The sequence below is a fragment of the Hydra vulgaris genome, chromosome 03 (genome assembly GCF_038396675.1).
Source record: "Hydra vulgaris chromosome 03, alternate assembly HydraT2T_AEP".
Classification (NCBI taxonomy): Eukaryota; Metazoa; Cnidaria; class Hydrozoa; order Anthoathecata; family Hydridae; genus Hydra; species Hydra vulgaris.
The window spans coordinates 24,744,542-24,757,500 of record NC_088922.1 but is presented as its reverse complement, the minus strand read 5'-3'; the positions used below and the strand labels follow the sequence as shown (position 1 = coordinate 24,757,500).

Genomic DNA, 12,959 nt, shown 5'->3' with positions numbered 1-12,959 from the left:
TAATTTATGTGCTAATTTAGTTAAGCTAAAACTCATTTATTTCAAAATACTAAAAATTATCAAAAAATTTGATTCTTGTTTAAGTTGTAACCATTGCGTTATTATTGAAAATACTTTTTGATGTCAGTTATCAAACAATTTTTCAATAAAATAATTTAAAAAAAACTTGTTTCGCAATAAAAAAGTAATTTCAGCACTTCGACAACAATTCTAAACTTTAATTAAATAGGATTGCCATTTAAAAATAAATAATCAATTATAAACAAAACAATTGAATTATGAATTTGAATAATAGCAAAATACTCTTTGCACACAAAAAAATACAAACAGTACTGTTTAAAATTTCAATTTTAATAATTAACCATAAATATTTGAATATGAACATAATTATAAACATTACTTACGGGTGACTAACGCTGTATGATAGTAACCACAAGAAACTGACACAACCTCCTTTTTAAATTTCAACTTTTTAGGAAGGCTGTTTTCAACTTCTTCTCCAAGGCCCAGTTGCCCTTCATTATTGTTTCCCCATACATAAACATCTCCATCCTCTATAATAATATAATTAAAAAAGGCATTTTATTCCTATTTTTACATGGAGCTGTGGTTATGGAGCTTCAAAAAATATTTACAAACTTCTAAACTTCATTAATAGAAAAATGATTACCAATTTAAATAAATATTTTAAAAAAAGATAAAACTCTAGAACTATCAAAGCCCAGTACTCCTTTTCCAGTGAAGTTATTGAATATTTTTGGTACTCTAATACTCCATAGCCCAATAAAAAATAATAAACATTGACTCTATAGCCTGGAATCGTTTTTGAGACTTTCTATTACTAACCAAACATTACATACATATAAAGATCCTAAATTGTCTAAGAAACTAATTGTTTTTATTTCATAACTTTTAAAGAAATTAAGTTTTAACTTTTTTATCTAATAAAAACTTAAAACTTACAAGTTTAAACTTTTTAAACTTATAAAAGTTATAACTAACAAAAAATAATCTTTATTAATAACATCACTTTTCTAAATATTACCATGTATCAGCACTATATCCTCATTCTAAATATTACCATGCATCAACATTACATCATAACTCTAAATATTACCATGCAAAAGCACTATATCATTATTCTATAAATTACTGTGCATCAGCATTACATCATAATTCTAAATATCACCATGCATCAGCAACTACATCATCATTCTAAATATTACCATGTATCAACATTACATCATCGTTTTAAACATTGTTATGCACCAACATTGCATCATCATTCTAAATAATACCATGCATCAACATAATATCATCATTCTAAACATTTCAATGTGCCAATGTTACATCTTCATTCTAAATATTACATTTGAAATTAATTTTTTGTTCAATTTACACCAAGCACCATTATTTTGGCAAACACACTTCAGCACTACATCATCATTCTAAATATTGCCATGCATTAACATTACATCATTATTCTAAATATTACCATGCATCAACATTACATCATCACTTTAAATATTACCGTGAACCAACATTACATCACCATTCTAAACATTGCCATGAAAAGCAAAACGTTTAGAACGTATTTGTACCAATTGAAATTATTATTATGTTATAATCCAATAAGTTTAACTACAGGATCTTTACTGTTAGTTCAAATTGTAAAAATTTCAAGTTTAACCATTTACCTGAAAGAATAATGGTGTGGTAAGTACCACATGCAATTTGTTTGATTTCCATTTGTGGTATACTTTCTATTTCTTTCGGAAGTAGCTCATTCTAAACATAGTTTTTTTTCATACTAGTATAAAATGTTTAATTTAAAAGTAAAAGCTTATCATGGAATAAAAAATGCAACTATTTATCTAAAAAAAAGAGGATATGGAGTTGTGATATTAGTCAACCCCAATTATACAAACATCATTTGTCCTACGCCAGCAGTATTCCAATTCTGGTATACTACTGAAGACCTGTAGAAACTTAGAAAAAAGGTGACCACCTCATTATGTAAGAAATAACACTTATGGAAAATAAGTTATGCTCTAACTTAAGTAACAGCATTGAAATTATCTTGCTTTTAGCATTATTCTAAAAACGCACCTAAGTACTATACTACCGATGCTCTAAAATTATAAAACAACATTAACATTTATAAAAGGCTAGTATTTACAATCAACCAAAATAAATATAAATATGTCATTAAGAAGTACAATATGTAACCATATTGTGACACTAGAATAATAGGGTTTATCTCCCTTTTGTACTGTTAAGAGAATTTAACAAAATTTATTATACTCTCTTAAATTTTTCAAATTAAAAGTAAAAATTTGTTAAATTCATTAAATTAAAAGATCAAAACATATTTTGCTTTAAACTATGGATAAAAATTCACTATAGAGTTATTTAACAGGTATAAAATGGAAGTGCAGGTAATGCAAATATTTTTCAAAACACATAAAATTGCTGTCACTGTAGTGTTCAAAGTATAATACTTCATAAATACATACATAAGTTACCGGTGACAGTACAAGTTGTATGCACACTTTCAATGTGTTTTTTACACTACAGTAATAAACAAACTCACAAATTTTAATAAATATTTTAAATAAATTTAACAAGCATACAATCAACCATTAGTTAAATTAGGAGTTAACAGAAAAAAAATTAGGATTTAGCAGAAAAAAAAAATTAGGAGCGAACAGGAAAAAAAAAATTAGGAGTTAACAGAAAATAAAGAAAAGAGTTTAAGATCAAGAAAGCAATTGATAAAAGATTTTTAAAACTGTATATTGCATGTGTATAGGGTGTGTCGATTTTCACTTTTTTTTTAAATTTGATGATGGCTAGTATTTTTTTTTTGTAAACCAGTATGCAAAACATGAAAATAATTTTTTTTTGAAAAAAAAAATCTTTTAAGCTACTTTTTTTCACCCTTAAACTTTTTTTTTGGACTTTATTCTTGAAACTAAAGTTTGCTGTAATCTCCGAAGAAGATCGGATCTATTTACCAAACCATGTAGTAAACTAAATATGTATACATTTATTTATATAATAAAAGTTTGTATAAATAAAATTAATTTATTTTACAGAAAGATGGCTCAATGTTTTTAAAAAGTATTACTGTATTAGTAAAACGCCTCCGTCTTATTTTTTTATTTGTAAGTAAAGTAAAGTATTTTTAGAGCATAAACAATTTTTTAAATCTTTAAAAAAAATATATATATGTCATATGCCACCAAAACCAGAAGTAAATCAGCTTGTCAACTTAGTAATTTGATTGGAAAAAGTTCAGAGTTTCTTCCATCAAAACTCCCAACTTCCAGAGATATTCTCAAGTATGGCCTATATTTAAGGGAGATTAGTGGAAAAGATTACAGAGACTATATTGTAGATCAGCTTGTAAAGGATATTATTCCAGGAATTTTGTTACAGTGGAAAAAAGCTTCTCAATTTATAAACCCAGTTATTGATTTTGAAAGAAGAATCAAATGTAAAGAAAAAGATTTGTGGTTATTGGCTGTTAAAGTTAGTAATGGCAATATAGCCTCACCAACTAGAAATAGATTTATGGAAAAACTTGATAAACTTTTTGATTTGTTTACATACAATTGTAAAATACTTTTTTGCTTAGAGAATAATTGTGAAGAAAACTGTGACAGAAAAGCTCACATTGTATGTACTTAAAAAAAAAAAAATTCCACTTCTTGAGTTGAACTTTGTTTGATATCAAAGAGAAAAAGTTGGAACCAAAGCTATCCTTCAAATAGCTGGCATTGATCATATTGAAACTCGAAAACAAAATAAAAAAATTAAACGACTTTCAATAGAAAATCAGGTTTCACAAATAAAAAAATAAAAAACAGACCAGGAGATTCTTAATCAAGAAAATGATTTTTTTTTTCCCAAGAGTGACTCAGACAAAGTCTGTGAAGATACAAATGACAAAATAAAAATTAATATTTCAAAAATGAAAAAAGTAAAAGAAAGTTTATTATATAACACCGTGAATATAAAAAATATAGCATTAGCAAGTTTAAGGCATCATACAGGTTTAAGAGAAACTGCAGAAATAGCAACTGCTGCCCTTATTGATGCTAAAATTATCACTAAAGGAAACACTTGCTTAATTATTGACCACGACAAAGTTAAGCAAGCTCAAAAAAAATTGGAAAAGAGTTGACCTTAAAACTCCAAAATGAACTTAATAATGGTTTGAGTTGTATTTTTTTTGATGGTAAAAACGATGACACTAAAATTTTCTTTGATGTTGAAGGCAGAAAATTCCCAGGTTTAATAAAAGAAGAACATTATACTGTGTGCAGTGAACCTGGTGGAAATTATCTATTCCATTTTGTTCCTGAAGAATCAGATTTAAAAAAACCTGCAATTAACCTACAATAAACATGCAATTTCTAAAAAATCAAACTCAAGAGGTAATTGACATTGTTTTACCCACTTTCAAAGGATCAGCATGATATGCTCACCCTGAATCAGTTTTGCAAAGTATGCTCTGCAGTCAAATTGAAGATGAGCGAAAAGAAGTCGTTGATAAAATAGTTGAAATAAGAGGAGCAGGGAATAAGGCATTTCAATTTGGAAATCTTTTAGGATTTGAAAGACTCCTGCCATCATTATGGAAGCAACCTGTTTGTCTGAACTTATAGACTGAAGTGATATTACTGAACCACCTCTAACATGTCATTTATCAACTGAAGCAGTTAAAGAATTTATTAACACTCCATGAAAGTAACAAGGTGGCCTTCCCATTCACAATCTGTTGAAAGATGTGTAAAAATGACATTTGAAAGTGCTTGCCATGTCAGAGAATTAATGTCCAATAACTCTAGTCAGAAAGACATGGTAAACCTCATTAAAAAAAATTAGTTGCAAACTATTATTTAATCATATTTAGTTAGATAATATAGTTAGATTCTTGGACTTGTTTTTTTATAAAGTAAATATAAACATATGAGTGTATAAAAAGCTTGATGTTCTACTTTTTACTTTAAAATCTTTCTAATTAAAATAATGAGCTGATATATTCTTAGTTTTTGGTATTACAAATGTGTGTAAATACATACATATATATACATATATATATATATATATATATATATATATATATATATATATATATATATATATATATATATATATATATATATATATATATATATATATATATATATATATATATAAAAGTATTAAAATTTAATAGCAAAGCATTATAAATTGTTGTTTTTTTAACTTGTAAAACACACAGTTAAAGTAAACAACTTTAAATCATCATTCCTATATATAATACAAAAAATATAAACATTGCAAAAAGGAGAGTGTATACTTAAAATATATTTGTTATGCACACATTTAATAAACTAAAGTTAAATTTTAGTTTACTACATGGTTTGGTAAATAAATACGATCTTCTTCGGAGATTACGGGAAACTTTAATTTCAAGAATAAAGTCCAAAAAAAAAGTTTAAGGGTGAAAAAAAGTTTTTTTTTTTTTAAAATTATGTTTATGTTTTGGATACTGATTTACAAAAAAAAAAAATACTAGCCATCATCAAATTTCAAAAAAAAGTGAAAATCGACACACCCTAATGTCTGAAGAAAAAATGGAGATGGAAGAGAACTCTGATGTTTGCAGAAAAAAACTGAATAAATCAAACTTTATTTAGCATGGATGAACATTTACAGTAAAAGAAAACAAATTTGCAAAACAAGTCACACATGATGGAGTTTTGGTTGATGGAATAAGTAATGATTGTTCTACTGAGTGCTTGTTTGAGCTGCAGCCATGGTAGTATTTGTAGAAATGAGATGCAACCTTAGAATGATGGAACAGAGGCTCTATCTTAGCAGGTATTTTTAGACCTAGTCTAAAAAAGAGAGGGCCTTATTAGAAGTACCAGTCCAAACATAACAACAACGAAAACTTATCAATAATTTTAAATTTTTAAAAACTATTTAATAGTTTAACATTTGTTAAGCTTTGTAAAAGTTATAACATAATTAAACTGTTAAGTGCTCATATGTATAAAAAGTATAGATCATCATACAGATGTCACAAAAACTGTTAAGTGCGCATGTCACTTTTTCATCCCAAATTAATTCAAAAGAAACTTTGAAAAACAAAATAATTGTAATTTTATTTTGAGATTTTTGTTTTTAAAATTTTATAAGTTTTAAACTTTTCATTAATTATATTACTTAAAAATAACTTTAGAAAATATAAAAGATGACTGGTAATTTTTTTAAGAGAATTAGCAATCATTGATTCCCCTTTTGGATCTTCTAGAAAAAGTACAACCAACAACATCATAAAAATAATAGATGATTGAGAATATGCTATTGACACCATACTTCTCTAACAGCTGTATTCATTGATTTTGTAATAGCATTTAACATCATTGACAACAAGGTTATCATCCTGAGTTGCAGAATAGCTTTTAAAACATAAAAAACATGTTATGTTCAATAAAACAGAATGAATGAGTAGTGTATTATATATGCATTAGTGATACAAAAATGTTTGGCCTCATTTTAATTTACCTACTCAACATAAAAAACAACTTATTTCAAAAGACACACACAAGAAATTTTCCAACAAAATCCTAGCTTACAAATTTGGTAAAAAATTTTCCCCCTCTACAAGAAGTAGGAGATAGCCTTCAATTATGGATGTAATAATAATAAATGTTAACAAATCCCAACAGCCAAGTCAAAGTTATTTACAAAAAATTTGAGATGCAAGTTTTTTAAAACTTTTTAAAACAACTTTTTTTATACAAATCTTTGTAGCAATCTTCCATGGGATCCTTATAATGCATTAACAAATTGTTTTCGCACAATCATAATGCATCATAACATTCTTCTGCAAAAATATTTCTGTTGCTTTCATAAAGATACAAATTAAACTGATGCTAACTTTAGTTTATATTTTATCTAAGAAATTCAAATCAAATTCCAGAATTATATTAGTTTTATTAAATTCAACCGCATATTAATATAATACTTTTATTATTATATATATAATTATTGGTATAATATTTATATAATACTTTTTAAATAACAAATTACATAAAAAAGACAAAGAGAAATACTTCTTTATCTACATGTCCCAGCTGACCATCTTCATTGCAACCAAAACTAAATAATTTCCCAGATTCTTAAATAAAGATACACAAAGTCACTGTAGTATTCAAAAAAAAAGTCTCAGCAGGAACGGCAAGCGATTGGTTGCTCTACTTGACCACAGTTATAATATTTTGTTGCGACAACTTGGCTATGGCTTTTTAGATATTTCCAATAAGCGCTAAAAGAATTAATCTAATTCAAAGCCATGGGCAAGTTGTCACACAAAGTATATAAAAGTGGTCAGACAGAGCAATCAATCACTCGCTGTTTTTGCTGAGGCCTGTACATTTATTGCAACTATTGAAATCTGTATTTTTACATTAGTAATAGCTAAGATACAAATGGTGAATAAAAAAAAAAAAAATTTATAAATATAGTAAAAAGATATACCTGAATAAACAATGGTGTGATTTCGACCACATGCAACTTTTCTAACTTTCTCTGGCTTTAGTGCTTAAAGATGAAACAGTTTGTCCATACTAATTAAAATTATTAAACAATTTCCAGTATCTCGCTCCATTAACAGCAGGAATATTTCAAAGGAAAACTAATTTTTTACAAAACACTTATTCTGTTCAAAATAAAAATATTTATCAAAAAAATATATATATAGATCATCATACATTTTACGAAACTGGGCTTATTTAAAGATTTTGTATGACCAAGACCAAGCTGGCCCCAATCATTGCTCCCAAATACATACAAACGACCACTTTCTAGAAAAAAATATAACTTATAACAATAAAAAAAAGGCTTAAAATCTGAATGCAAAAACATATATATAATCATTCATTTTAAGTATATTACATTATTCAACCAAAAATAATTATTTATTATTATATTCTTCATTTTAAATATTTATTGTTATTCTTTTTTTATATACAGAACTAGGTTTGCTGTGGTTTATGAGAGCTTTCCAACTCATAAATAGATATTGGACTTTTAAGTCATTGCCCAAATCTAACTTCTATATACACATTAATGTTAAAAACTACTTTAAAGAGATTGATGTTGCATGACTTTAAGTTTTAATTCCTTGATGAAACTATTTAGTTATATTGTATTAACTACAATGTTAAAGTCTGAAGTCAATGTTGAGAAAATTAATTGACTTCCAACTCCCCAAAAAAGTAGTTTAAATTAACAATGACTTTTTATAAATTTAAAACATATTTTACCTGTAACTACTGCAGAGTGTTCGTCTCCACAAGCCATTTCAACCACACCATCATTTTTAATCCAAAATTTGTTAGCAATATTATCAGCAAATTTACTCTTTCCAAAGGTAAACACTGCCCCCAAATCTATAAAAAAATCAATAAAAATTTTGTTCCTAATTATAAGTTTTTTTTAACTAACTAATAACTACCTAGTTGGATGTTATAATATATATATATATATATATATATATATATATATATATATATATATATATATATATATATATATATATATATATATATATATATATATATATATATATATATATATATATATATATATATATATATATATATATGTATATATATATATATATATATATATATATATATATATATATATATATATATATTATATATATATATATATTATATATATATATACATACACACATACATACATACATACATACATACATACATACATACATACATACATACATGCAAACATGTATATATACACACACACACACACACACACACACACACACACACACACACACACACACACACACACACACACACACATATATATACATGTTAGTGTGTCCCAAAAAAAAATTTTTTTTGCACGCATGCTTTTTCCATTTCCTTATGTTTAGTGAGTTTATATGAATAAAAATTTTTACTGAGGTCAATTTCAGCTATATGTAAAATCTCATTTTTTATAAAATTTGAGATCTTTTTACATTGTTTTAGATGCAAACCCAACAATTTTACCTTTTTAATGTCCTTTACCCTAGAGGATTTGGAAAGCTAATGTTTTTAGACTATATAAGAATCAGTCTGTCTGGTCTATTTAATACAAACAGTGTTAGCTCCATGCGGGGACTCAAAGGACTAGAGTCCCAGGGCCCTGAGCTTCTGTAGTGCCATTAGGGCTGTTTAAAAAAATAAGAAAAAAAGACGAAAAGGAAAAAAGCAGTAAATTTTCTAAAATAGCTACTTTTTTGTTTAATTTAGAAAGTTTTTAATTTTTTATAGAACTTTTTTAATTTACCAAATTCTATTTTATTTTATGACAGATTTATTTAGCCTTGTACTTTTGCATTTCTTATTTAATATTTTAATTTTTAATGCATTACTATTTTTTTTGTTTTATTAAATCACTCATAGTTGTTTATATTGCTCCATTTTCAAAAATAAATAAAAGGTGGAGTTTTTCATAAATTTATTAGTTTCTATTAGTTACATTCTTTCATAAATCATTTGGTATAAAACATACAATAATTAAATATTATTTTATATATTTAGTGAAAAAGAAATATGGTTAAAATAAAAAGTAGATCAATGAAAAAGAAAATTAAAAGATGAAAAACAGAAGAAAATGGAAGAAGATGTAGCAAAATGTCACAAGATAAGCAATTTTTTTGGTAAATTTTTTATATTATGCTGTTCCTGTTCGTTTAACCTATATACCTATAAATGACTATAATATTGCTTTTGTAGAAACATCCTCAAATGCAACTTGTGATACTAGATCACAATCAGTGATAATCAATATCAAATCAGAAATATCAACATCTATTACTGAAGCTGGCTCATCACTTACTACTTTGTTTTTCAACATCAGCTACCTAAGATACATTATTAGTGCCATCATTCTCTCTGGCTTAGGAGGTATCTGTGATGATTTTAGCAATGTCACTGCTAATAAATCATGTGTTGATATGGTAGTTGAATTAAAAACTTAACAAAAGTAATCATATGGGTACTCATGATTAACTGGTACTGTTTTCTTGATGTTAGTGCTTGGAATAATGATCAGGAAATCAAGAATGTGTCCAAAGATATATAATTGACAATGGCACAGAAAACTTCCATCATAAAAATTGTAATTTTTCCAAGTCTGCACAAACTGTTGAAAAGTAGATAAGATGTTTTCAATCACCAACATTTTACCTTATTAACCAAAATAAACTAAAGTTCTAGGAAAATGGATGTTTTATTTCCCAGTGAAAGGATCAGTATATTGCATCCTTTGTGTGATATTTGGCTTAAGACAACAATTAAACAATTTTTTGGTTGGCTATATAGATTGGAAACAAGCAGAGTGTGATTTCTGTCGTCACAAAAATTTCAAACAACATAGTGAGACTTAAGCAATTTAAGTAACAGAAAAAATTGTTCCTTTATTTTTAAAATAAAATTTTTTAAATCTAGAGGGCTTCCTTTAAGGGGTTCTGTAGGAAGGGTTGGTTCCACTAAAAATGGTATTATCTTGGATGTTTAGAATTGGTGTCTCAGTATGATGAATTCCTTGCTAATCAAAGGTAAAGGCTTGGTTTCATACCTTGGAAAAAATATTTGTGAAGAATTTATTGAAGTTATAGGGAAATCAGTGTTGAGCATAATTATTTCCAAGTTATAGAAAGCAAAGTATTTCTCTATATCATTAGACTCAACCCCTGATATTGATTACATTAATCAGTTAACTATTACAGTGAGATTTGTTAAAAGCAGCAAAGTGTGCGAAAGATTTTCAACATTCATTCCTATCCAGCAGCATCATGGCACGTACCTAGCCAATATACTCCTTCAGTTTTTAAAAGTCATGATTTAAACATCATGAATTGCATTGAAAAGTCATATGACATTTGTTCCAATATGACAGGAAAGTATAAAGGTCTGAATACCTTCGTTTTAGAAATGAACCCATTAGCTCTATTCGTGCCATGTCATGGGCATTCTTTAAATTTAGTTGGACACTCTGCTGTTGAGTCCTGCTTCATAGTGACAAATTTTTTTATGTTAATTCAATAAATTTGTTCATTCTTTTCCACAAGTACAAAAAGATGGAATCAGTTGAAATTACCTTTGGCATTGAAATCATTAAGCAATACTAGATGGAGTGTTCATGCACTAAATGATATAACTTAACTGATATTTTAAATAAAATTGGTTCTGATTCTGATGAAAAACCTATAACAGAAGTAGAAGCGATTTCAATAAAGGAACACCCATGTAAACCTTGGAAACTGGTATCTTCATTTGTTTTTGAAACTTGGTTTTGGAAAAATTTAATAAATACAGTAAATATCTTCAAAAATCGTACCTTGACTTAAATGCTGCTGCATCACTTCTAAAATCCCTCAATGAATTTGTTTCAAATCTCTGAGAAGAATACAATAGTTTTGTAGAAAGTGGTTAAAAATTAACAGGGTGTGAAACATTCATCAAAAAAAGAAATAAATGAAGTAGAAAATATGATGACGGAGTCGGATATGCCACTAATGAAATTTTTGATAAAGACCAGCATTTTAAAGTTAATGTGTTTCTTGTATGAGTTGATGAATTAAAAGTACAACTAACAAATAGGCAAAATGCTTATACTGAATTGGGTTGTTTATTCGGCTTCTTAAATAAATTGAATAATTTGACAGTTCAGAAATTTCGACAGCTGCTAATAACTTGCAAGTTGTATACAAAGATCATATTAAAACGGATTTGGTTGACGAAATATTATATTTAAATATTTTAAATAATTTTTTTATGTGTCAGACAGTGAAAAATGTGTCAATTGAATTACAGATGTTTGAATTCATTGAAAAGTTAAACTTACAATCAGCTTTTCCCAATTTGGAAACTGTCCTCCATATATATTTTAGGTGAAAAAAGCTTTTCTGTGCTAAAAAGAGTAAGAAGTTATCTAATAAGTGCAATGAGAGAATTTAGCAATTCTTGCTATTGAAAACAATATATTTGATGGGTTGGATACAGCAAGCATCATCGATGAATTTGCACATTCAAAAATAAGAAAGAAACAAATAATTTCTTAATTATTCAAACTTGTGTTTTTATTCTTGTACCTGCCATTTGCCAATTTCAGAATTTCTTAATCATTCAAACTTGTGTTTTTGTTCTTGACAATATATTTTTGATTTGGACTTTTGTTTATTTTTGTAGTTCAGTTAGTACTAGAGTTTTCAGATGCGCTTTATTTGGGGCCTATCAGTGCCTTATTTTATTTTTATTCAAAAGGGGGCCAAAAAAAGTCCCAGGGCCCATAATTCCATAAGCCGGCACTGGGTACAGATAGTTCATTGTAGCCTGATTCAAAGAGGGGGTAGATAATAATGACTAGTTGAACATCCTTTGTGTTTTCTGTTGTTTTGTTTAAACTGGATTTTGTCTATTATTTTGATTTTAACTGCTTATAGTAATAACTAGAAACTGTTTTTTTAATGGTATATGAACTAATTTTTCATATATAATTATGTAAAGTTATGTATATCTTCAATATATATATTTACTTAAAAATTGTATAATAAGATTTTTTTGGGGACAGTAGAATTAAATGTTTTTAAGCATTTTGTTTTAGCATTAACTAATAATAAAAGTATTAACTGAAATGGATCGCACTCAAAAAAAAAAAAATTCAAAGTTAGAAGAGAAAGTGTGTCAACAAAACTCAGGAAGCTGTTGTTTCTCCTAAAATATAAAATTAATGAGCTTCCAATAAACCAGCTGGCAAGCAACAGAAATATTCCAAGATATATCATAATTATTTTTTTTATATAAATATACTTTAAAACAATGATAAAATTTTAAAATGATCTATTTTATACAATACATATTTAATCTAATATC

At 26.7% G+C, this 12,959-nt stretch overlaps 1 protein-coding gene across 4 annotated transcripts in view; it reads right to left on the bottom strand.

The window, feature by feature from the left end:
• Positions 1-12,959, bottom strand: part of LOC100213911 (X-linked retinitis pigmentosa GTPase regulator) — a 36,551-nt gene that overhangs the window by 14,346 nt on the left and 9,246 nt on the right. For all 4 annotated transcript variants that reach the window (XM_065792727.1, XM_065792728.1, XM_065792725.1 and 1 more), the window contains exons 2-7: positions 8,328-8,453; positions 7,773-7,865; positions 7,540-7,602; positions 7,116-7,180; positions 1,698-1,788; positions 405-554 (exon numbers count right to left, since the gene is read on the bottom strand). In XM_065792727.1, the coding sequence (XP_065648799.1) occupies positions 405-554; positions 1,698-1,788; positions 7,116-7,180; positions 7,540-7,602; positions 7,773-7,865; positions 8,328-8,453 (588 nt within the window). The remainder of the gene's footprint in view (positions 1-404; positions 555-1,697; positions 1,789-7,115; positions 7,181-7,539; positions 7,603-7,772; positions 7,866-8,327; positions 8,454-12,959) is intronic.